Below are 27,069 nucleotides of genomic sequence, written 5' to 3' on the forward strand. Positions count from 1 at the left end.
TTGTTCATAAACTGTGGAACCATGACTCGACAAGCAACAATAACTTTATTTATGTATATGTGCCACTTAGATGTGCATTCTGGTTTTGGCCGATATCTTTTATCTGTTTAGAAAAAAAAAAAAATCTACTTTTTTTTAATTTATTTTTTTAAGGCTTTCTAATCACTTGTGTGTATGTAATATAAACATGACTAAGCATGTATATAAATCTTAAAAAAAAAAAAAAGTTCACTTGTAGCTTTAACTTTATGAACAGTATTAAACTTTCCCTGTTTCAGACAAATCTAGCAAATGTATTGCTACTTGCTTTATATAATGTACAGTGTAACACAAATGTCTAGTGGTGTCTTATTGTATTCTTTATTTCTTGATAAGACTCAGACTCTTACCCATTCCCTTTCAGGTGACAGTACCCACCAGATTCCTCTTTCAGGCTTTGAGCTAGCCAGTTGCAGATATCACAGCCTTTTTCGTGACCTTTGCACATTTGTCAATCCAAGTCTCAGGAGTTGCCAACCTATTTATTGTAAGGTATGTTGCTTGGTCTTTCTTAAAGAAGTTATTTAACGACTTCTGAAGGTTTTCCTATCAGTCCTGACATTCAAGCTATTTGTGTTCCTTCTCTGCTCCTTCGTGGCCTTTTGGGACTAGCACAGGACAAACTTGCTGAATAGCAGTGCAGGTCTGTTTAGGTTGTTCCTGGGCTCCGAGTTTACACTAAAGGATATTTGTTGATTGATTAAACGCATTGTTTGTACTAGTTATTATTTTCAGAAGTCAGTTTCAAATTAGAGACACAAGGGAGTATGCAACAATAGCTATTAGTGTCAAATGCTGACAAATACTATGCTCAGCTACTCTTTAATAGCCAAATAAATCCAAAAATGGTTTACCTTTTGTCAGCAAAGCGCTTTCTCACTGTAAGGTGCACAGTGCTGCGGTAAAGCCTCATTTTCTTATGGGTATTTCTAAACACAGATTCCTCAACTTTAGAATATCCCCTGACACCATACTAGATCTTGGAATTTTCATAGCAGTGCTTAAATATGTCACTAGGGGGCAATGATTCAGCTCGAAAGTGGCTCTGCACCACCTCGGAACTGACAGCAAAGAAAAACCACATGAGATGTACGTTTCGTCATCTTTTCTTCATCCACACCCTCGGACGTTGAGCGTCAAACAGTATGTCTGGACAGTGTGCCTCCTTCTGATATTTTTGTAAAATAGGCTGCTCCACAGAAATAGGAGGTAGGGCATCGTTTGAAATCTGTGGTTAGAGTATCCACCAGAATGTGTTGCCATTGTTAAGTAACTTATGTAATTACAACCCCAAATTCTTCACCCTTAGAATGGATACCATTGCATTACCTCCCAGTGTGGTGGATCTGAGGAGTGGACTCCGATCAAAAAGTCCTGTAGAACTGAGAGGGCAAACTTCTCCTCCCACCAGTTGACTATTCAGGCTTCATACACTTGTTTAACAATGCCCCAGTGCAGCCGGGCAGATATCTAAAATACATACACTTTTCAGAGTGCTGTTGTGGATGTTTCCCTGGTTGAGTGGACTTGCTGACGTTCAAGAGGCTGTTTCTTGTCCATTGCATAGCAGATTCTCCTACAGGGGACTATCCACCTTGACAGGGTGATCTTCTGCACAGCCTTTTCTTTCTTTGCCTCAGAGAAGCCCACAAAAATGTAAAGAATGGAGATTATTTGTTATTTAAACTGAAGCATCTCCATTGTGAGCAGAAAACTTTCACAAACCATTATTAAAGGAAAAAATAAGAGGTATAGACTACGACCGTTAAATGCTTTAAAAACAAAAAAACATTTATCATAATGGGGACCAGTCTTGCAATGTCCCATCATGTCCTGCCACTGTCATTTAGGTCAATTTGTTCTTCTGGCTACTGTAACAAAGATCCTGGAGCGCTTCTTCTGGCAACTGCTCCTTCTAGTCTATTTTTTTTTTTTACCTTAAAACAGTTTTAAAAAACTTTCATTTTAACCCCACTCAACCTCGTTGGTTTTAAATCCGTTTATGACTGCACTCCTTGGCACCAGACTGGTCTGGAAACATTCCAGCAATTCTCCAGCTTGTGCTAGGTGATACCGTGAGGCTTCATTCGGGCTCTGTACTGCCCCTGTAGTGATGTAGTGAACCAGTATAGAAACACTACCCTTGCACATTAAAGTCAGTTGCATTTTACACCCTCAAATATGGATCCAGAGATCAACTCCCAGATAAGTCTGCCTATTGACAACTCATAAAACAAAATCCAGCATGCTAGGGAATGATGTCCTCTCCTAAAACTACAGGTTTCAAACCATGTCACAATTGTAAGAAAACAAGGTTGGTCAAAGGCCAAATAAGTTGTCTCTCTGGTGTTTGAGTTCAGTACATCACACAACATTGTGTGATAAGTGTCCTGATGCTCCTGAAGATGATCCGGGATAGATGATCGAAAGCATGTTAAATCCTTTACGCAAGTCTCTCTCCAGCTTCAGTGTGCTGGTGTGGACTTTGTCCCACCTTTGAGGCTGTTCCTGCAAGAAATCTACTTGATGGTTGAAGCACTCTGGTAAGTGCAAATCGAAGTCTATAGGCAAAAACAATAAAGTGGAGACTCAACCCCATTGTTCCATTCTGCTACGCAAGAAAAAGCATTAGGGTATCACAATTACATTCAGCCTCCCTCAGGGTCCCTTGTTGCCGAGCTAAATCCCAAACTGATTCTGGCGTACCCCTGAGATCCTCCACCATCTGATATACCACAGCAGATCAAGGCATTGTAAGAGGCCATGCTCCAGATTTTCTGCACTTTCCCTGTTCCCTCTGGTACGCCTTTGGACCCCACTGGGTTCCCACTAGCCTTACCTTCTCTGGCTCCATCCAACCCCCATAGAACCCATTCCTGGTCCTGTAATGATTCCAGTGTGTGTGCTGCAGATACACATGCTGTGCATTATCCTGCCATCTAGTGTTGGGCCCGGGGTCTTACAAGTTGTTTTTCTTCGAAGAAGTCTTTTCGAGTCACGAGACCGAGTGACTCCTCCCTTTCGGCTCCCTTGCGCATGGGCGTCGACTCTATCTTAGATTGTTTTCTTTCCGCCATCGGGTTCGGACGTGTACCTCTTCGCTCCATAATTCGAATCGGGAAAGTTAGCGAAATTATCAAATTCGACGGTATTGTTCTCGTTCGGTACCGGGTTAGTATTATTGTATCGGCACCGACAGCTAGAGCGCTCCGGCGGCCCTTCGGGGCTTCCGTTCTTCACTGGGGCCTGGTCGGGCCGACCACACACATCATCGAAGACTAATGGATCGGACCCCCCTTCCGCTTCTGTCCGAAGTGTCATTCGAAGTATCCCTATACAGACCAGCACCTGGTCTGTAATCTGTGTTTATCGCCGGAACACAGGGAGGATACTTGCGAGGCTTGTCGAGCGTTTCGATCAAAAAAGACCCTACGAGATCGACGAGGAAGAAGACTGCAAATGGCGTCGACACCAAGAGAGCAACTTGACGTCGGAGAGGAGGAAAGCATTTCCATCCAGGGATCGGACTCGGACGAATCCGAAAGTGAACGAACCTCGACGGTGCAGCAAACAGTGAGTAAACCTGCCCCGTCCAAAACTCACACAAAGATCTTTAAGGCCAAGGGGACGCCACCGCCAACAGGCCATGGCTTAACCCATCGAAAAGGTGACCAATCATTGGCACCGAAAAAGGCCAGGGATTTGCCGAAGACTTCCGACTCCGGTCGAGATTCCGGCACCAAACGCTCTCGACACCGAGAGTTCGACTCACCCAAAGTGAGAAAAATATAATCGGAACCGAACAAGACTATATCTGAAACCTCTGTACTGAAAAAAGCGGCTTCGGAGCCGAAAGGAGCTCTTACACAGAAGAGCAAGGACTTTCCAGCCAAATGAAGGAAAGACATAGATTGAGCAGGAACTAAGTATGGAAGAACCAGACCATACACAAAGGAGGTTGCATATCCAGAAAGAGACTGGAAAAATACAAACTCTACCTCCAATCAAGTCTAAAAGGAAACTTGCATTTCAGGAGACAGAAATGCAGCCTAAGGCAAAGGTGGTTAGAGACAAATCCCCACCACCAAGGTTGTCACCACAACCATCCCCACCACACTCACAACTGTCTCCAGTGGGAACACCTCCAATGCAGTCACCCACACATACAGGGATGACACAGGATCATGCTGATGCATGGGACTTACATGATGCACCAGTATCGGATAACAGTCCGGACTGTTATCCAACAAAGCCATCACCTCCAGAGGACATTTCTGCAGGTTCAATCCAGGGCAGCTACGTTCCACAACGTAGCAATGCATTCAGAGCCAATAGAGGATGATTTTCTGTTTAACACCTTAGCATCCACCCATGCTTCCTATCAGAGTCTGCCAATGCTCCCTGGTATGCTTAAACATGCAAAACAAGTATTCCAGGAGCCAGTTAAAGGAAGGGCTATCACGCCTAGGGTTGAGAAGAAGTACAAGCCTCCCCCGACGGATCCTGTGTTCATAACACAACAACTTACACCGGACTCAGTGGTTGTAGGAGCAGCAAGAAAGAGAGCAAACTCTCAATCGTCAGGAGACGCTCCACCGTCTGACAAAGAGCAGAAAGTTTGACGCAGTGGGCAAACGAGTGGCAGCACAAGCAGCCAATCAATGGCCGATTGCTAATTCGCAAGCCCTACTTGCTGGCTACAACAGGGCACACTGGGACGAGATGCAACACATCACCAGACCCACCTATCAGGAACAATATCAAAGGGGAGGGTTTTGTGGTTCCTATAGAGGACAATTCCCAAGAGGAAGGGGAAAGTTTCAGGCAACCAAACCAAGCCAGACCAAACAGTGACTTCAGTGTCACAAAACACCAACACTTATCACCAGTGCGGGGGAGGCTAACCGCATATTATCAAAACTGGAGACATTACCACAGACGCATGGGTCCTATCAATTATCCAACATGGTTATTGCTTAGAAGGGAGGGGACACTCGTCACAACTGTGTCTCTTAGCACAAAGGATTTGGCATTGGGCAATTCACAATCACATTCGCCTGATAGCACAATACATACCAGGCATTCAGCATCAGTTAGCCGACAATTTCAGTAGAGATCACCAGCAAACTCACGAATGGGAAATTCATCCCCAGATCCTACAGGATCACTTCCTCCGCTGGGGAACAGCAAACCTAGACTTATTCGCAAAAAAAGAAAACGCAAAATGCCAAAACTTCGCGTCCAGGTACCCACACCCTCAATCCAAGGGCAATGCACTATGGATGAGGTGGTCAGGGATATTTGCTTACGCTTTCCCCCTCTCCCACTCATTCCTTATCTGGTCAACAAACTAAGTCAAAACAAACTCAAACTAATACTCATTGCACCAACCTTGGCTCGCCAACCGTGGTACACAATACTGTTGGACTTATCGGTTGTACCCCACATCAATCTACCAAACATACCAGATCTGTTAACACAACACAAACAACAGATCAGACACCAGAATCCAGCATAGCTCAATCTAGAGATCTGGCTCCGGAAGTCTTCAAATTCAGACATCTAAATCTTACACAAGAGTGTATGGAGGTCATTAAACAAGTAAGAAAACCAACAACAAGGCATTGTTAGGCAAACAAATGGAAAAGATTTGTTTGCTACTGCCACACTAACCAGATCCAACCACTACATGCCTCCACAAAAGACATGGTAAGTTACTTATTACACTTACAAAAGTCTAATCTAGCATTCTCTTCCATTAAAATACATCTCACTGCAATATCTGCCTATCTGCAGATTACTCATACAACATTGCTTTTTAGAATCCCAGTTATTAAAGCCTTTATGGAGGGACTAAAAGAATCATACCCCCAAGGACACCACCAGTACCTTCGTGGAACCTTAATATTGTATTAACACGACTCATGGGCCCACCATTCAAACCCATGCATTCTTATGAAATGTAATATCTGATATGGAAAGTAGCCTTTCTAATAGCTATCACATCACTTAGAAGAGTAAGTGAGATACAAACATTTACTATTCAAGAACCCTTTATACAAATTCATAAACATAAAGTGGTTCTCCGTACAAACCCGAAATTCTTACCAAAAGTCAAATCACCATTCCACCTAAACCAAACTGTAGAACTCCCAGTCTTCTTTCCGCAACCAGACTCGGGAGCTGAAAGAGCATTACATACATTAGACATAAAAAGAGCACTAATGTATTACATTGACAGAACAAAACAATTTCGTAAAACAAAACAATTGTTTTGTAGCCTTCCACAAACCTCATGCAGGTAATCCTATATCCAAACAAGGCATCGCCAGATGGATAGTTAAATGTATTCAAACTTGCTATATTAAGGCAAAAACAGATTTACCTATTACACCAAGAGCACATTCCAAGAGGAAAAAAGGCGCCACAATGGCTTTTCTTGGGATTATACCTATGACAGAAATTTGTAAGGCAGCCACATGGTCTACGCCTCATACATTTGCTAAGCATTACTGTGTAGATGTGTTCGCAACACAACAAGCCACAGTAGGACAGGCTGTATTACGAACATTATTTCAAACAACTTCAACTCCTACAGGCTAAACCACCACTTTTTGGGGAGATTACTGCTTGTTATTCTATGCACAACATGTGTATCTGCAGCTACACATGCCACCGAACGGAAAATGTCACTTACCCAGTGTACATCTCTTCGTGGCATGAGACGCTGCAGATTCACATGCGCCCTCCCATCTCCCCGGTAGCCTGTAGCCGTTCTTAGTTGAATGAAAATTGTAAATTATGTAAATAAATATTCTTTTGATACACATTAAGTACATACATAACTACTCCATTGCATGGGCACCTCTAGTATACTCACAACTCCTACCTCACCCTCTGCGGGGAAAACATTCTAAGATGGAGTCGACACCCATGCGCAATGGAGCCGAAAGGGAGGAGTCACTCGGTCTCGTGACTCAGACTTCTTCAAAGAAAAACAACTTGTAACACTCCGAGCCCAACACTAGATGGCAGGATAATGCACAGCATGTGAATCTGCAGCGTCTCATGCCACGTACAGATGTACACTGGGTAAGTGACATTTTCCATATATATATATTATATGTGTATATATATTATATGTGTGTGTGTGTGTATACGTGTGTGTGTTTCTATGTATATAAAATATACTCTGGGTCTAGGATGTGTGCAGTAGGCTGTTCCTTGTAGATGCCAGTACTTTAACCAGCACTGCTAGATCTACTGTCTGACCCTTAACCGACTTCAGCCCAATATTTACATATGTTGTACTGTGAAGTTACTCAACCACAATCAGCTGTGGTACAGCTCAACTCTGTACCAGTGTCTCATACCACGGCAGACGCACCAACAGAGGCTTAATTACCTCTTTGGTTCTGACTCAACAAGGTACATACTCCACTAGAAATAGATGAGATGATGGGGAGAGGAATGGTGACTTAACACCTCATTATGACGAGAACTCTTTTTACATGGAAGAAGCAAGTGGGCTTGACACCTTCCCCGGAGAAGGGGTGGAATCGCCACTTGAACCACCAATGATAGAGTGCATCATTTGTGGTGTAGTAGTCTATTGGAGGGCTGAGGTTCTGGAATTGCAGCTGCCTTAAGTCATGACAACAAATAACGTCCTTGCAGAAATGTTACAATCTGAACCAACCTCATCTGAGCCCTTACATCCCTTAATTGTGGCCATTGCTCATACCTTGGTGCAAACTCTTGGCCAAATCCCTGATATTGCTAGTCCGTGAATAGGCTGATGGTGAGGTGTCACGAACCATCAACTAACAATCCTAATTTTGTCACTAAACACCCTATTCCAGAGAGCCTGATGTTTCAATCTCTGACCAGCAAGGTGAGCCCCAATTAATTTCGCCCCATATACTCCTGATAAAAGGTGAAAGATTTTAAGCTAGCCTTGTGTTGACATCAGTTAGTGCAGTCTATCCATTGGGGTTCCTGCATGTAAGACCTTTGAGACATGGCCAACAATATCTTGCCAGCAGTTTCCTAAGACATTGGGGCCTCTCTGGCCCAAACTAAATATGATGGTTAGTATGCAGCCAAATGTGATTAGTGCCAGCCTTGATACTACTGATTGCTTGGGAATGGCACTTGTCACCAGTATTGTGCTTTGCTGCTATGCTTGGATACAGTCTATTGGATTTCTAACCACAGATTTCTCACCTTTAGAGTGTTACTGGCGCTATACTGAATCAGAAAATGTTAATAGCAGTTCTTGCATGTGTCACTAGGTGGTGTGGTTCATCTCCAGATTGGCTCAACTCCACCTTGGAAGTAAGTGACAATGCAGCCGCATATAAACCTGACCACTGAGAGGGACATCAGTTTTGTCAAATTATTCCAGTATGGGATATTACCTAGATTTACATGCTACAATCATTCCTCGCCATCGAAGTGAGAGTCCCACGATAGTCTTAAAAGCAGTAGAGTGCAATCTGCATAGAAGTCAATGTTACAGACATTCACTGTTACAGCTTATTAGTACCATTAAAAACGACCAAAAGTCCATCCAATTAGGCAACGGCACCCTTTCAATCTCACCACAGAGGCTCCAGTCACTCAGATATTTTACAGCACATCATGTGATGGCAATCTCGCTGAGCTCTGCTCAGTTGATCCTTCAAAACAGCTACTTTGTAGAAGATGCTTCTCCGATCAGATATAGTTGTCATCTTAAATCAACCTAGGATTCCCTGATCATGCCAGAATATCCAAATATGGATTTATTTAAGCTATGTAAGACCTGTGGCAAAAAGGGACTACATTCTGAGGACCCTCATAAAGAGTGTATTTATTGCCTCTATACTGAGCACGAAATCAGACTAAGATCTTCTGCCCTTTCTCTCAGAAAAACCTTGAAGGACAGGGAGGGAAGACTACTCTTGTGGTTGCAGAGACTTAAATTAAAAGGCTACTAATTCTGAGTGATGACTCTTCAAAAAACTGAAAAATCCAACAAGAGGGACAGATCACAAGAATGTGAGCCTTCAGAACAAACCAGAAAGTCCCTTAAACTCACCATCAGCAAAGTAAAAAATCTTGTGAGATTTTGTCTAAGAAAATACGATTAGTCTCTGGTTCCTTCAGAACCTACAAAACCAGCGCTTAAGGAAGTTTCTCCCAGAAAAATTGAAAAATCACTTCCTTTGTCAAGAGGCTACTTCTCCAGTATTGGATCTTTCATAAATTCACATGCTTGAATCATTCCCCGTCGTCGAGATGGGAGTCCCCAGTAACTTAATAAAGTACTATATATATCACTATCATACGCTATAATGGCAATGAGGAGGTCTTTAATAGCCTATTCATGTCTTTGTTCACGTTTGGCACTTTAAAAAAAAAAGAAAAAAATCAGGTGCAGCACCCTCTAGAACACTCCCATCAGAGGCCGAGTCCCTCAGATTTTCTACCGCACGTCGTGTGAAGGGAGTCTCCCTGAGCTCTGCTCAGTTCTTCAGCCTTTACTTCTTTTTGGATCATCCAAGACTATATTTCCTGTTTCATTTCTCCGACCCTGGCACTAATATGTTAGAGTAGCAGTAAACAAGGTGAAAGACTACATAAATATGTCTAATCTTTTTCTCAAAAACTCACGTTCTGAGAGGTGAGGCTATTACTGGCTTGGATTACAAATCATAAATCTGTCACTAATGAGGACAGTGAGGATTCCTTCACCTCACAGGTGAGGTCAGAGGGAGATGTTGCACCAGGCTCTCCAGAAGTTAAGCAGAAAGCTATAAAAAGACTTACCATGGGTTTTATAAGGCACTTCTCACAGAGAGAAAGAAAGAAAAATGGGAAAAGACCCTCAACTCCCTCTTCAACTCTGACCATACATCAGAGAAGCCCTTATAACCTTACAGTGGGGTGTCTGAAAACCGCCTGTAAAATAATCATTCACAGGAATAACTTTGAGGTGGTTGATAACAATGTTGACTATTACCCAGTCTATGAAGGGCCTAGTCTATGATGGCCTCATCTACAATGGTCATCTATAACTGCCTCATCTACGACTGTCTACGACAGTCATCTACAATGATCATCTACGACAGTCATCTACAGTGGTCTATGATGGTCTCATCTATGGTGGCCTCCTCTACGATGGTCATCTACTATGCCCTCATCTATTCTGTCTGTCATCCTCATCTATGATGGTTTTCTATGACAGCCTCATCTATGATGGTTCTGTCAGACAACCTCATCTATGGTGGTTCTGTCTGTCAGACAGCCTCATCTATGGTGGTTCGGTCTGTCAGACAGCCTCGTCTATGGTGGTTCGGTCTGTCAGACAGCCTCGTCTATGGTGGTTCGGTCTGTCAGACAGCCTCGTCTATGGTGGTTCGGTCTGTCAGACAGCCTCGTCTATGGTGGTTCGGTCTGTCAGACAGCCTCGTCTATGGTGGTTCGGTCTGTCAGACAGCCTCGTCTATGGTGGTTCGGTCTGTCAGACAGCCTCGTCTATGGTGGTTCGTCTATGGTGGTTCGGTCTGTCAGACAGCCTCGTCTATGGTGGTTCTACATGACAGCCTCGTCTATGGTGGTTCTACATGACAGCCTCGTCTATGGTGGTTCTACATGACAGCCTCATCTATGATGGTTCTACATGACAGCCTCATCTATGATGGTTCTACATGACAGCCTCATCTATGATGGTTCTACATGACAGCCTCATCTATGATGGTTCTACATGACAGCCTCATCTATGATGGTTCTACATGACAGCCTCATCTATGATGGTTCTACATGACAGCCTCATCTATGATGGTTCTACATGACAGCCTCATCTATGATGGTTCTACATGACAGCCTCATCTATGATGGCCGGCTACGGCAGGCAGCCTCTTCTAGGATAGTCATCTGTGACAGTCTTATCTATGATGTTCATCTGCCATGGCCTCTTCTGATGTTTGTCTACAGCCTTGCCTACAATGACCTAGTCTATGGAACCACATCTATGATGGCTTTGTCTCTTTTTGCTTTGTCGATGACAGCCTTGTCTGACTGCATCCTCTACGAAGGCCTTGTCTGCAGCGAAGGTCTAGTCAACAACAAACAGTGTCTACATGAGCCTAGTTTAAATCTACCTCACCACACTTGATCACAATACAAATTAAGATGAAAACACATGATTGTCAACAAGAACAAAACACATAATCCTGAGTAATTTTGTCAACCATTGAGAGAAAAATATGAGCATGTCTTCAACAGTCAATATATTGAGGGGCAATATGTGGAGCAATTGCACCACTCCGCCTCCAACTGCGGAGCATGGGTCAGGTCCATGTATCTCATACTAGAGCTTCAGAGCATATTAAAGCCGCAACTGGTAGATTTCCCCACCAGATTTATTTTTGGGAGTTCCATACCCTTCAGAGCGAGCCACCAAACACTTCCAGTTTCCCATAGCAAAGAAGAAGTTTGTTTTTTCTTTATGAATTTAAATAGGAAAGATGTAAAACCTATTCCAGTTGCTCAAAAATCCAGGAGGAATTACAATCATGGAACACCCTATCATTCATAATTCTGCCTAACCAGCAAGGACACTTTCTCATCTAGGTCCAGACTTCTGTACAGGCTGCCAAATCACTGGTAAAACTGAGCAGGTATAGCCACCAGATGTGGTCCGACATGGCCACATAAATAAAATGTTTGCCGAAGATTGGAAAAAAAAAAATGCTGTAGTGGAGTGAGATGTCCGCATAGACTGTGCTATAGATAAAGCTTCAATAGTATTCCCACAAGTTGCAAGGTCAGTGGTCCTTGGACAACACGGATCAAGGCCACATTTAAAAATTTGAGGTACAAATATATCTAATATTTTATAGTACAATGCCGAGGTTCTTAATACATGTTGATGACTACTTGGAAGCAGTCAGCGGTGACTCTTAACACTGCATGATCTTTTGGGGCATTACAATTTTGAATGAAAATCTTAAGAGGGACCCAAAAAAGACAATTATCCATTGATAAGTATCTGACTTGGCAACCCCCTCAGTAGCACTTGGGCTAGCTTACCTACAGTGACCATATTCTGGCGATGATTACACCATCCAGTGGGGAAAAACGGTTCCAAAAATGTTGTCATGTATGGCATAAAATTGGATCGGACAAATAAGTCCAGGATCTTGTCACATATACATATATGTTGCAGTTCACCCAGATTCCGCCAACTATCTTCGGAAGGAAGTGCTAGCTACTCTGACCTAAGGGTCCATAGAGAGAAACCCACATTCTCAGCAAGAAAGAGGCTCCTATTGTTGGTTCTGCCTCATAAACCAGAAAACAGAAGTGTCCCCATCCAGCATACACCTCCAGAAACTAACAAGTATTTCCGGAAACAATCCTTTTATATGGTCTCCTTCAGCACAGGATATATATTTTTCTTTTTGCATTCCCACAGCTTCAGATCAGCTTTTTCAGGAAGGGTTTCCCCACCTTAGACAACTTGTTGATAAAAGCACCAACAGCATTTCAAGCATCCAAGGCCACAGAGGCTTACCTAAAGTTGTTTCACATGCTGTCTCCTTGTGAATTATCAGAGAATCAACTCCTCCATCTAAGAAGATGCTTTCAGTTCAATTAGCTTTTGGACATCAGGTCCTCAGTGATCAATAGGATCCCTCTTGTTCGCCTGAAAATGAATGCCTTACAGGAGCAGCTACAAAAATAATAGGTTCAATCAAACAAGTCATTTCAGGGCCTGATTAATTTTCACATAGGTGATGGAAGCTCTAGTCTGGTAGTCTCAGACTACAAATAATTCTCTGGAAAGCTGGGGCAGTCCTCTGCAGAACCTCTAATTTGAGGAAAGTGACTCTGCTCCAAAAGAGCATACATATCACTCACCTAGATCTCAAAGCCAGTTGTTCGGTCTCCAAATTTTTTCTGCCATAGTAGCTGAATCTTTGGTGTTAGTTTGCAAGGACAGTAGTACCAGCATGCAATAAGTGAATAAATGGAGCAGCACAAGGTCCTTGGCGCTGTCCAAGGAAGACCAGGAAATTCGGTGTCATCTAATGACACACAGGATAACTCTTTAGGCTGAATATAGTTCCTGGACTAGAAATCTCAGACATGCTAAACAAAACTGGAAACCTCTTCCAAGAAGAAGAATGTGATCACTTGGCTCTAAGTATGATCTTCTTGTTCTGGGCAAACTGGCTCAACATCCCTTTTCAACAAATGAAACCAGCAAATGCCAGTTCTATGCAAGTTGGTATCCGCTTCTGGGATCTTGGTAGAATAACTTTCAACAGATGCTCCAGGATCTATATCTACCTTTTTCCGCAATACCTTTAATACCCAAGATTCTCACCAAGAGGAAAGCAAAGCAGTGTTCTCTTGTCCTGATAGCCCCCAGGTGGCTAGTTCAGCATTGGTTCACTGAGCTTCTCCTATCAGAATACAACCACATTCACCTAACAACATTCTATAAACCTTTGATGATAAACTGAGGCCAGGCCCTTCATCCTGACCTGACTTCTCTCCTCTTAGGCGCACAACTCCTAAATTCCATCAATCCAAATATCTCAATATTCCTCAGGACTGCAGGTGTATTCTCTGTCAAGGAGGAGGCCACGATAAGGACATGTAAACCTCAGTGGGAAAGTTTCTGCCTGTGGTGCCAGGAAATCAAACCTACATCCTCTACTAGCATAATCGGTCAAATAACTAGCCTATCTCCTATCACTAGCTCAGTCACAGTTGGTACATGCGTCTGTTATGGTACAGCTTACAGTATTATCAAGATATAACTGTTCATCACATTTTTACTTTCTAATCTTGCAGAATCATCAAACCATTCATAAAAGATTTCTTGAGTGTTTTCCTACAGAGAGGGTGCTTCCTTGGACTGGCAGCTGAACATACTTCTGTTTCAACTTGTGGAGAGTTTATTTGAACCCATTCTCAGAACACACCTCATATTTCTCACATAGAAAGTCGTCATGTTACTGGCACTCTCCTCAAAGTAGGGTAGAGAATATGCAGGCTTTCTCAACAGAAGAACCTTCTTGCGTCTCACAGGCAAGTTAGTTCTTCTCTGAACGAATGCACAGATTTATTCCCAAGGTTCCTTCAGATTTTGCCTCAATGAGCCTATAATATTTCGGACTTTTCTCCTGAGTTGACCATCACCAGCTAAGAGGTCTATTCATACTCTAGGTATCAAGTGATATCTAAAATTTCTACTTACATCGCACTAAACAACTCATGTGAACTGACCAAATGTTGGACTCAGTCACACTCGTAAGGGGGCTCTAGTCACAATGGCAACCATCGCTGAATGAATTTCAGTGTTTGCATCGCTGGACTGTTGTATGTTTAAACAGGTCTCTTGCTTCCTATACACCATTACATCTTATTTCCCTGAGTGGATGAAAAGATTAAATATCAGAATCATTGCAGTTATCTATGATTCAGAATATTCAAGATCTTCTTGGCCCACAAAAGACACTACATCAGTGGTGATTGTGATTTCCAGTTGACCCTCTAACAAATCATCTTGCTTTTCCTCAGTGCTTGTCTCTTGCTACTGTGCTCTCCCCTGCAACTGTGCCAGTGGTACTGCAGCTAACAGTGCCAGCACAGCCTGAGAGTATTGCTCCTGTACTAGGGTGTGTACCCATGAAACCCTCGTCTAGTAAGAAGGCATAACCTGTTGCTGATAACATTGGCCCCATTTGATGAATCTACAAAACATTCCAAAAAGGCTCTACTTTTTGACTGGTTGGTGCATGGAAACGTATGGGCTGATAAGTGAAGCAGGGTCAGAGAGAAAAGGAGGGACCCAAAATGCTAAATCTCCAGTTGTTTCCGTACACCAAGGACTACAGCAAAAACTGCAGAAAGGAGCTTTTTCCCCCCTTGGGCATTTCGCTCCTACAGGAGTCAGACTCCCACTGGAGCAGTTGCTTTGACTGGTTGCCCAGCAACATGAGGTAAATATTAGAGGGCAGGGTAGGGAATCCTGCCCCTTAAGCCCTTTGGTGAGTGTTTGAGGGGTGGGGAGGGGGCAGAGACCTCTATGGCTTAGGGACCTCATCCACCATCGCCTACTCAAATATTGTGTCCCAGGTAACCCACCTTAGGGACACAGTAGTTTTCCTGTCCTCACTAGTATAGGTAGGGAAACTTGTTTGCTCCCACCTGGTAGGAACATTTTTAAAAATCCTACCAAATGGCAGCAAACACAATGTCCCAGCGGGTGGGAGTTTAGAAAATGCCCTGCTGACTGGGGCCAGGCTTTTGATCTTTTTACTGCCCGCACTGATGTATGCCGGGAAACAGATCAAGATATTGCTTCATCCTGGAGGGAGCTGCATACATAAATGCTCACTACGTGTGGAAGCACTGGTGGCTCATTCAGCACACAGGGAGCTGTCTGGGGCCACAGGTGGCCCCTCAAACTTACCCTGTGGCCCCAACTTGTGTACGGTGATTGCCCTAGATGAGGGTTCTGCAAAGTCGGTCCTGGAGAGCCGGGTCCATGCCGGGTTTTTAGTATATCCACATTTAGAAATTTTTTCAGAAATCTACATTTTTCTAAATGTGGATATGCTAAAAATCTGGCATGGACCTAGCTCTCCAAGACCGACTTTGCAGAACCCAGTTTCCCCATTAATTTGTCCATTGGAACTTGAGACTCATAGCCCAAACTGCTGATCAGATGTGTTCAGTAGTTCTGAGCAATACGTGCTCAAAAGCTTTGTACATTTAATGCCGCAGAGGATTTCCAAACTAGACCAATCTCATAGAGATCTGATTGTCTGCCACCACATCAACAGTGTGACAGCAGCCATCTTTGGGAGCAGGGTAAGGATAGACTGATTTGCCCTCCCTACCAATGGCTTGGGGCAAATTATTTTTATAAAATAATAATAATCCCGGGTGGGCCATGGTTGCGGGGTGGGGCAACACATTTGTAAATCAGAATGGGTGCACAGCCCCTCTCATAGAACCTCTAAGAGGGCCCTGGGACCACTTCCTCTGTTGCTGATGAAATGAGGGGGACACGCAGGCCCCCCACCCCACCTTCAAAGGCCTTGGTGATCCTATCCCCTGGAGTCAGTCTTGTTTGGGTTGAGTGGGGAGAGCCACATGCCCTCACCCCGCAACAAAAAAAACATAAAACAAAAAGCCTTGGGGAAGGGGGTCCTCTGGTCCCGAAGTGGCTTGGAGATGGGGCTGCTCTCATGGGTTGGGCTCACAAGGTATTGTTCCATGGGTCTGGCTGCCTGGGGTTTGGACACATGCTGCGACCAACCCCCTACTGTGCAGGGCTGAAGGCTGTAAATGGCAGCAGTTTGGCTTTACATATGGTAACAACATATTACTTAAAACTAAAAAAAAAAAAAACTAGAAATTCACTGAGAAAGATCAAGAATAAAGTAACCTTATAGTTCAGTGATAATTTCAGTGACAATGTAACATCTTAAACGTACAAAATCACTGAAATTCACCAGATATAGTTCTCAAGTTACTAACGCTCTTGCCCCTAAGTTAACTATAACTTATGCCCTCTCAAAGTACTGCTAATTGCCCCCTCAATGCACTGCTAATTGCCCCACACGTACCACTGATGACATCTGACTTTGATAATCACTGCAAAATTTGCAATGAAATAATTGGTGAGAACTGTGCACGGCAGGGATGCTAGTTATTGTTACCTTAGGGCAAGAGTGGTAGTTGAGATTACTGTAACTGGTGAATTTCAGTGGCTTTGTATGTTATTGATTTTCTGTTGTTCTGAAGGATGTTTAACGCCTATCCTAAGAACGTCACCTGCCGTCTTTTAAGGCTGAGAGTAAATTTTTTTTCTGTTTCATGAAAAAGTTATTACTTTTTTATGAGATTGTTTTCTTTGTGACTTGCTTTTCTGTGGCAGGAAAGATTTCTTGATTGAGCCTCACATAATCTATATTGTTTGCTAAGTCCTAATTGGTTTTCAAGAAGATGTATGTGTGAGCATCAAGAGCCTGTCCAGGAAGATCAGTGGAGAGGTTTATAGGCTCCTAATATAGCTTCCCCCATAAATAAACACTCCCATCTTGGAAATTTTACAGAAATACTTGACGATAGGAGCACAAATACTCCCAGTCTAGTTGTGACAATAATAGTGGATAGAGCCAAAACACATTAGTTGTTGAAATATCCTTCAACATCGAAGGATCCCGGGAAATGGACATTAAAAAACATTTTGTCTAAACATTTAACTTCCGAAAGCACTACATCAAGTAAATCTTTGGATCGTTCGATGGCATCTGTCGCTGTAGATACGCATGTTCTGCAATAGCTCGCCATCTGGTGTTGGGCCGGAGTGTTACAAGTTGTTTTTCTTCGAAGAAGTCTTTCGAGTCACGGGACCGAGTGACTCCTCCTTTTGTCTCCATTACGCATGGGCGTCGACTCTATCCTCGATTGTTTTTTTTCCGCCATCGGGTTCGGACGTGTTCCTGTCGCTCCGAGTTTCGGAACGGAAAATTAGCTAATTTCTGAAGATTTTCGTCGGTATTGTTGCGTTCGGGATCGGCGTACTTGCATTCAACACCGCATCAAAGATCGAAGAGCTCCGGTGCCCTTCGGGGTAGTTTTTTCGATCCTCCGTCGGGGCCTGGTCGGCCCGACCGCGTGCTGAAGAACGCCGATGGAACGGACCCCGTTTCGTTTCTGCCCCAAATGCCACAATAAATACCCCTACACAGACCAACACTTGGTCTGCAACCTGTGCCTGTCACCTGAGCACAGCGAAGACACCTGCGAGGCCTGTCGTGCGTTCCGGTCCCGAAAAACACTCCGAGACCGTCGAGCCAGAAGACTTCAGATGGCGTCCGCACCGACAGCCCAACGGGAGTTCGAGGAACAGGAAGAGGAAGGTACCTTCTCGATCCAAGACTCAGACTCCGAAGGATTCGACGATACACAAACCGTGAGTAAAACGTCTAAAACCACACAGAGAAACATTTACAAGGCCCAGGGGACGCCACTGCCACCAGGCCATGGCTCGACCCATAAATTCGGTGACCGACCGTCGCACCGAAAAAGGCCCAAACAGTGCCGAGATCGTCCGACTCCGGTCGAGACACCGGCACGCAGCCTTCTCGGGACCGAGAAAGTGCTGGAGACAAGCCTCGACACCGTGATGCCGGTGTGGACACGGCTCGACGCCGAGACAGCGGCACCGAAACAGATCGACGCCAAGAGGTTTCGGCCCCGAAAAGGAAAAAAGTCACCTCGGAGCCGAAAAAACACGCAGACAAAGTTTCGATGCCGAAACAAACTGCAAGCGACCCAGCTTCAGGCTCTTATACAGAAGAGCACTCGCTAACCTCCCAAATGCAGAAGCATAGGTTTGAGGAAGAGCTACAAGCAACTGATGTGGACCATACGCAAAAGCGTATCTTCATTCAGCAGGGGACAGGAAAAATAAGCACCCTTCCCCCCATTAGGAGAAAGAGGAGGTTGGAGTTCCAGACGGAACAAACACCACAACCAAAAGTGGTGAAAAGAGTTACACCACCACCCTCACCTCCGCCCGTGATTGACGTTTCACCAGCACAAACTCCATCACACTCCCCAGCTCACACCACCATGAGCCACGGTGACCAAGATCAGGACGCATGGGACCTATACGACGCCCCAGTGTCAGATAACAGTCCGGAGGCATACCCTGCGAAGCCATCTCCACCAGAAGACAGCACCGCGTACTCTCAAGTGGTGGCTAGAGCAGCACAATTTCACCACGTAAGCCTCCACTCAGAACAGGTCGAGGATGATTTCTTATTCAACACACTCTCCTCCACCCACAGCTCATACCAAAGCCTGCCTATGCTCCCTGGTATGCTCCGGCACGCAAAAGACATCTTTAAGGAGCCGGTTAAAAGTAGGGCAATCACACCAAGGGTAGAAAAAAAGTATAAGCCGCCTCCTACGGACCCGGTTTTCATCACTACACAGCTGCCACCAGACTCTGTCGTTGTAGGAGCAGCTAGGAAAAGGGCCAACTCTCACACATCTGGAGATGCACCACCCCCAGATAAAGAAAGCCGCAAGTTTGATGCAGCTGGTAAAAGAGTCGCAGCACAAGCTGCAAACCAGTGGCGCATCGCGAACTCCCAGGCACTACTTGCGCGCTATGACAGAGCCCACTGGGACGAGATGCAACATCTCATTGAACATCTGCCCAAGGACTTACAAAATAGGGCAAAACAAGTGGTTGAGGAGGGACAGGCCATCTCCAACAACCAGATCCGCTCCTCCATGGACGCTGCAGATACAGCTGCACGGACAATTAATACATCTGTAACTATCAGAAGGCATGCATGGCTCCGAACGTCTGGATTTAAACCAGAGATTCAACAAGCAGTTCTCAATATGCCTTTTAATGAAAAAGAACTGTTCGGTCCAGAAGTGGACACAGCGATTGAGAAACTCAAAAAAGATACGGACACTGCCAAAGCCATGGGCGCACTCTACTCCCCGCAGAGCAGAGGGAATTACAGCTCATTCCGTAAAACGCCCTTTCGAGGGGGGTTTCGGGGTCAAAGCACACAAGCCAGCACCTCACAAGCCACACCGTCCAGTTACCAAGGACAGTATAGAGGAGGTTTTCGGGGACAATATAGAGGAGGGCAATTCCCTAGAAATAGAGGAAGATTCCAAAGCCCCAAAACCCCTACTACTAAACAGTGACTCACATGTCACTCACCCCCTCCACACAACACCAGTGGGGGGACGAATAGGTCATTATTACAGAGCATGGGAGAAAATCACTACAGACACTTGGGTTCTAGCAATTATCCAACATGGTTATTGCATAGAATTTCTACAATTCCCTCCAAACATACCACCAAAAGCACAAAATTTAACAACACACCATTCCAATCTCCTGGAGATAGAAGTGCAGGCACTATTGCAAAAGAATGCAATCGAATTAGTGCCAAACACACAAATAAACACAGGAGTTTACTCACTGTACTTTCTGATACCAAAGAAGGACAAAACACTGAGACCAATCCTAGACCTCAGAGTAGTGAACACTTTCATCAAATCAGACCACTTCCACATGGTCACACTACAAGAAGTATTGCCATTGCTAAAGCTGCACGACTACATGGCAACTTTAGACCTCAAGGATGCTTATTTCCATATACCAATACACCCATCGCACAGGAAATACCTAAGGTTTGTATTCAAAGGAATACATTACCAATTCAAGGTACTGCCTTTCGGATTAACAACCGCACCAAGAGTCTTTACCAAATGTCTAGCGGTAGTCGCAGCACACATAAGAAGGAAGCAGATACATGTGTTCCCATATCTAGACGACTGGCTAATCAAGGCCCATTCGTTAATAGAGTGCTCAAATCACACAAATCATATCATACAAACCCTCTTCAAACTAGGGTTCACCGTCAATTTCACAAAATCCAAAATTCTGCCACGCAAGGTACAACAATACCTGGGAGCCATAATAGACACATCAAAAGGAGTAGCCTCTCCAAGTCCACAAAGAATTCAAAATTTCAACACCATCATACAACGCATGTATCCAACACAAAAGATACAAGCAAAGATGGTATTACAACTCCTAGGCATGATGTCATCATGCATAGCCATTGTCCCAAACGCAAGACTGCACATGAGGCCCTTACAACAATGCCTAGCATCACAGTGGTCTCAAGCACAGGGTCACCTTCTAGATCTGGTGTTAATAGACCGCCAAACTTACCTCTCGCTTCTGTGGTGGAACAACATAAATTTAAACAAGGGGCGGCCTTTCCAAGACCCAGTGCCACAATACGTAATAACAACAGATGCTTCCATGACAGGGTGGGGAGCACACCTCGATCAACACAGCATACAAGGACAATGGAACGTACATCAAACAAAACTGCATATCAATCACCTAGAACTTCTAGCAGTTTTTCAAGCACTAAAAGCTTTCCAACCAATAATAGTTCACAAATACATTCTTGTCAAAACAGACAACATGACAACAATGTATTATCTAAACAAGCAGGGGGGGACTCACTCCACGCAGTTAAGCCTGCTAGCACAAAAAATTTGGCATTGGGCAATTCACAACCAAATTCGCCTAGTGGCACAGTTTATACCAGGGATACAAAATCAACTCGCAGACAATCTCTCTCGAGATCACCAACAGGTCCACGAATGGGAAATTCACCCCCAAATTCTGAACACTTATTTCAAACTCTGGGGAACACCTCAGATAGACTTGTTTGCGACAAGGGAGAACGCAAAATGCCAAAACTTCGCATCCAGATACCCACACAAACAATCCCAAGGCAATGCCCTATGGATGAACTGGTCAGGGATATTTGCTTACGCTTTTCCTCCTCTCCCTCTCCTTCCTTACCTGGTAAACAAACTCAGTCAAAGCAAACTCAAACTCATATTGATAGCACCAACTTGGGCAAGGCAACCCTGGTACACAACGCTGCTAGACCTATCAGTGGTACCCTGCATCAAATTGCCCAACAGGCCAGATCTGTTGACACAGCACAACCAAAAGATCAGACACCCAGATCCAGCATCGCTGAATCTAGCAATCTGGCTCCTGAAATCCTAGAATTCGGGCACTTACAACTTACCCAAGAATGTATGGAAGTCATAAAACAAGCAAGAAGGCCATCCACCAGGCACTGCTATGCAAGTAAATGGAAGAGGTTTGTTTGCTACTGCCATATTAATCAAATACAACCATTACACACAACTCCAGAACAGGTAGTGGGTTACTTGCTTCACTTACAAAAATCTAACCTAGCTTTCTCTTCCATTAAGATTCACCTTGCAGCAATATCTGCATACCTGCAAACTACCTATTCAACTTCCCTATATAAAATACCAGTCATTAAAGCATTCATGGAGGGCCTTAGGAGAATTATACCACCAAGAACACTACCTGTTCCTTCATGGAACCTAAATGTTGTCCTAACTAGACTTATGGGTCCACCTTTTGAACCCATGCACTCCTGCGACATACAGTTCCTAACCTGGAAGGTGGCATTTCTCATCGCCATTACTTCCCTAAGAAGAGTAAGCGAGATTCAGGCGTTTACTATACAGGAACCTTTTATACAACTACACAAAAATAGTCGTCCTAAGGACCAATCCTAAATTTTTGCCAAAGGTTATTTCACCGTTCCATCTAAATCAAACAGTGGAACTTCCAGTGTTCTTTCCACAGCCAGATACCGTAGCTGAAAGGGCACTACATACATTAGATGTCAAAAGAGCATTAATGTATTACATTGACAGAACAAAAAACATCAGAAAGACTAAACAACTCTTTATTGCATTTCAAAAACCTCACGCAGGAAACCCAATTTCAAAACAAGGTATAGCCAGATGGATAGTTAAATGCATCCAAATCTGCTACCTTAAAGCTAAACGACAGCTGCCCATTACACCAAGGGCACACTCAACCAGAAAGAAAGGTGCTACCATGGCCTTTCTAGGAAACATCCCAATGCAAGAAATATGTAAGGCAGCCACATGGTCTACGCTTCACACATTCACCAAGCACTACTGTGTAGACGTGTTATCCGCACAACAAGCCACAGTAGGTCAAGCCGTATTAAGGACATTATTTCAGACTACTTCCACTCCTACAGGCTGATCCACCGCTTTTGGGGAAATAACTGCTTACTAGTCTATGCAGAACATGCGTATCTACAGCGACAGATGCCATCGAACTGAAAATGTCACTTACCCAGTGTACATCTGTTCGTGGCATCAGTCGCAGTAGATTCGCATGTGCCCACCCGCCTCCCCGGGAGCCTGTAGCAGTTTGGAAGTTACCTTCAATTATTTATATATGTATCATCTCAACCTTAAATAGGTGCATACTTAGTCACTCCATTGCATGGGCACTATTACTACAATTCAACTCCTACCTCACCCTCTGCGGGGAAAAACAATCGAGGATAGAGTCGACGCCCATGCGTAATGGAGACAAAAGGAGGAGTCACTCGGTCCCGTGACTCGAAAGACTTCTTCGAAGAAAAACAACTTGTAACACTCCGGCCCAACACCAGATGGCGAGTGTTGGACTTTTGCTTATGCAGGGTCATCCCCAGACTTTTTTGCCTCCTGCCTCCTATTTTTTTCTGACATGTTGCTGTTGGCTTTTCAACTCTGAGCACTTTACCACTGCTAACCAGTGCTAAAGTGCATATGCTCTCCTGTTTAAATTGTATGTAAGTGGTTTATCCATGATTGGCATATTTGAATTACTAGTAAGTCCCTAGTAAAGTGCACTAGAGGTGCCCGGGCCTGTAAATCAAATGCTACTAGTGGGCCTGCAGCACTGGTTGTGCCACCCACATAAGTAGCTCTGTAATCATGTCTCAGACCTGCCACTGCAGTGTCTGTGTGTGTATTTTTACACTGTAAATTCGACTTGGCAAGTGTACCCACTTGCCAGGCCTAAACCTTCCCTTTCCTTACATGTAAGGCACCCCTAAGGTAGGCCCTAGGTAGCCCCAAGGGCAGGGTGCAGTGTATGGATAAGGTAGGACATATAGTAATGTGGTTTATATGTCCTAACAGTGAAATACTACCAATTTCGTTTTCACTGTTGCAAGGTCTGTCTCTCTCATAGGATAATATGGGGGCTACCTTTAAATATGATTAAAGTGTAGATTCCCCTAGAGAGTAGATGGACAGGTGGAGTTTGGGATCCCTGAACTCACAATTTAAAAATGCATCTTTTAGTAAAGTTGATTTTGAGATTGTGCGTTTGAAAATGCCACTTTTAGAAAGTGAGCATTTTCTTGCTTAAACCATTCTGTGACTCTGCCTTGTTTGTGGATTCCCTGTCTGGGTCAGTTTGACAGTTGGGTTGTTTTTCACCTCACACCAGACAGTGACACAAAGGGAGCTGGGGTGTAATCTGCATTCCTGATTAGCCATCTCTGCTAGGAGGGAGGGGTGGAGTGGTCACTCTCATCTGAAAGGACTGTGCCTGCCTCTGACAATGCTGTCTCCAACCCCCTGGTGTGTGTCTGAAGCCTTGCCTGGGCAAGGCAGGATTTCACAAGAAGGTGTGAGTCCCCTTTGAAGGAAGGTGACTTCAAAGACTAAAATGGGTATAAGAAGGGCACCCAAACTTACAAACTTTAGAAACACTTCTGGAATCAAGGGGAACCTCTGCCTGGAGAAGAGCTGATCGCTGAGGAACAAGTGCTGCCCTGCCTGTGACTGTGCTTTGTGGAGCTTTCCTGCAGTGCTGCTTCTGCCAGAGTAAGAGGGCAAAGACTGGACTTTGTGTGCCTTCCATCTTGAAGAAGAAATCTCCAAGGGCTTGATGTAGAGCTTGCCTCCTGTTATTGAAGTCTCAGGGATAGCAAAGACTTCTTCCTGCCAGCACCTGGAGTCTCTGGAGAGACCCCTACTCTGCTCTGTGGTGCCCTTCCAGTTCCTGGGACCCTGAAAGGAGAGGCTGGCAGCCTAAGGACAAAAATACACGCACCGAGCGCCGTGCGGAGAAAAGATCGACGCGAATCCGATCGCGGCTGAGAAAACGACGCGACGCCGGCTCCGCAGCTGAGAAACGACGCCGCAGGAAACGCGACCGGAGAATCGACGCCCGGAGCAGGAGAAACGACGCGCAGCATCGCTGACGAAGGCTGAGAGATCGCAACCTGCGCCGCGGGACTTTCGGACCGTCGCGTGGCTGGCTGTTTCGACGCGCATCGCCGTGCCGAGTTGTTTTCGACGCATATAACCGTGCAGGGTTATTTTCGACGCGCACAGCCCGTGCGGGGTTATTTTTGACGCAAACCAGGTACATTTACACGCTAGCAGCGCTAGTGTGTTGTTACAACTACCTAAAGACTCTTTTTATTTTAAACCTTTAAAAAATCATAACTTGACTTGTGTATGTTGGATTTTTGTCGTTTTGGTCTTGTTTTGTCTAGATAAATATTTCCTATTTTTCTAAACTGGTGTTGTGTCATTTTGTAGTGTTTTCATTAAGTTACTGTGTGTGTTGGTACAAATACTTTGCGCCCAGCACTCTGAGGTTAAGCCTACTGCTCTGCCAAGCTACCAAGGGGGTAAGCAGGGGTTAGCTGAGGGTGATTCTCTTTTATCCTAACTAGAGTGAGGGTCCTTGCTTGAACAGGGGGTAACCTGACTGTCAACCAAAGACCCCATTTCTAACAGCGAGCTATTGCAGAACATGCGAATCTACTGCGACTGATGCCACGAACAGATGTACACTGGGTAAGTGACATTTTCATTTTGGCCTACTGGGTATGTAAACTTGAGACAAATTCCGCCGGCATACATCAGAATCTGAATACTTTTCAGTGTGCTCTTCATAAGAGCACACTTTGCCTTTGAATCTGTTTCCAGGTACAAAATCTTGTTTGTCTTTCCTGATTTCCCCCCACCCCCCAAATATTTTTATTGTGCATTTATTGTAAAAACTGTTGTTGAAAACCATAACCTTGGTTGCTGGTGTGTAGGACTATTACTGATATCATTAAAACGTCTTACTATCTTATTGTGGCCTGGATTCACAACGCTTTTCTCCCGGATGCTGATTCCTCTATCCTGTGTCCCCTTTGCTGCTGTTTGCTGTAGGCCTCTCATTCCCCCTATGTGTCTTGGGGGTACTGGGTATGGGCTTAGGGATTAGTTTTTGATTTCATGATTCACAATCATAATTGTGTGCCCCAACATAATTTTAAGATTACAGCCCACCGCATTTTTCACCACACAGGATGCCTTTCTTTAAAATGCCTTAGGATGAGCCTACCCTGCATCAGTAAGATGTTGGTGAAGGAGTTTCTGATGATGCAGGTCAGCTAGTGTGAGTGAGATGTACCATCCTATTTTCAAAGAACCTTGACCAACTTTAATGAATCATTTTAACTGGCTGGTTCTGTAGTGTACACCATGGTTGGAGGCCAGGAGAAATCTTTGACTTGTCCAACTGTAGAGCCCTCTCGTCTCTTATGAAGTTCAGGTGAATAATAGGAGGCAGAAATGGAGTTTGCCTCTTTAAAACCTCTCTCCTCCCATCAAGGTTGCATACTGACAGGATGAACACACGGTTATCATATGATTACTGTCATATGCAAGGTTCAAAAGAAAATGGAGAGGGTAAGGATAACTATTAGGGTTCTTCCCTTACTACCTAGTATAAGTCAGCATGTTTCGCCACTGTTCATGTTTCTAAACGTATCCCTGTACCTCAGTCACACCATTACTAAACTCCCTTAAATCTTTAGTTGCATGTAAGGGAGAACAGTAGTGACTAACCGCACCAATCAGTAAGTCCTAAATCTATTAGTAAAGAAAATGACAATTAAAATGCAATCATTAACTTCAGTGTTGTAACGTGGTAACAATTCATCAATCACCAACCCAGTGATGGGTAACCTTCACAAGCGAGATTACGTGTCTGCAAATGTGGCACTCTAACAACTACTGTCACCTAGCTACCTTTACTAATTAGTTTTTGGGGACTGGAATGCATGATATCTAGACTCGCCACCTGTTGTGCGGTGTAGACTCCATGAAAACAATAATGTGACAGACCTGCTTCAGAATAAATGTTAGTGAGATGTTGCATGTCAAAAGTTTGAATCAAGTGGACAGCTCTGTATTTATTGCAAAATTAATGAAGCCAAGTGCCTTTGCTCAGTGTCTGTAATGTGAAATGCAGGCCTATAGCTCTTAAATTAGGCTGTCCTTGCATATGTTAGTTTTTCAGTCTGTAGTTCTGAGTGCTGATCGATCAGTGGTGTATTTGCACATTCATTCAAGCGTAAGTGTATTAATAAAATTAATTGCTGCCATATGTACTCTTATGCCAGCTTTTTAGGTACAGCAGTCATATTAATGAGTAACATCTGAAAAGTAACCATTCGTATATAATGACTGGCTATAAGGTGATAAAATACTAGTGTCAGCTGTGTTTATAGAGTATAATTT

General features: G+C 44.2%; 1 protein-coding gene across 3 annotated transcripts in view; it reads left to right on the top strand.

Annotated features, from left to right (window-relative positions):
• The window catches only part of MAEL (maelstrom spermatogenic transposon silencer), a 999,863-nt gene that overhangs the window by 440,439 nt on the left and 532,355 nt on the right, over positions 1-27,069 (top strand). For all 3 annotated transcript variants that reach the window (XM_069202741.1, XM_069202739.1, XM_069202740.1), the window contains exon 6: positions 404-531. In XM_069202741.1, the coding sequence (XP_069058842.1) occupies positions 404-531 (128 nt within the window). The remainder of the gene's footprint in view (positions 1-403; positions 532-27,069) is intronic.

The sequence above is a fragment of the Pleurodeles waltl genome, chromosome 8 (genome assembly GCF_031143425.1).
Source record: "Pleurodeles waltl isolate 20211129_DDA chromosome 8, aPleWal1.hap1.20221129, whole genome shotgun sequence".
NCBI lineage: Eukaryota > Metazoa > Chordata > Amphibia > Caudata > Salamandridae > Pleurodeles > Pleurodeles waltl.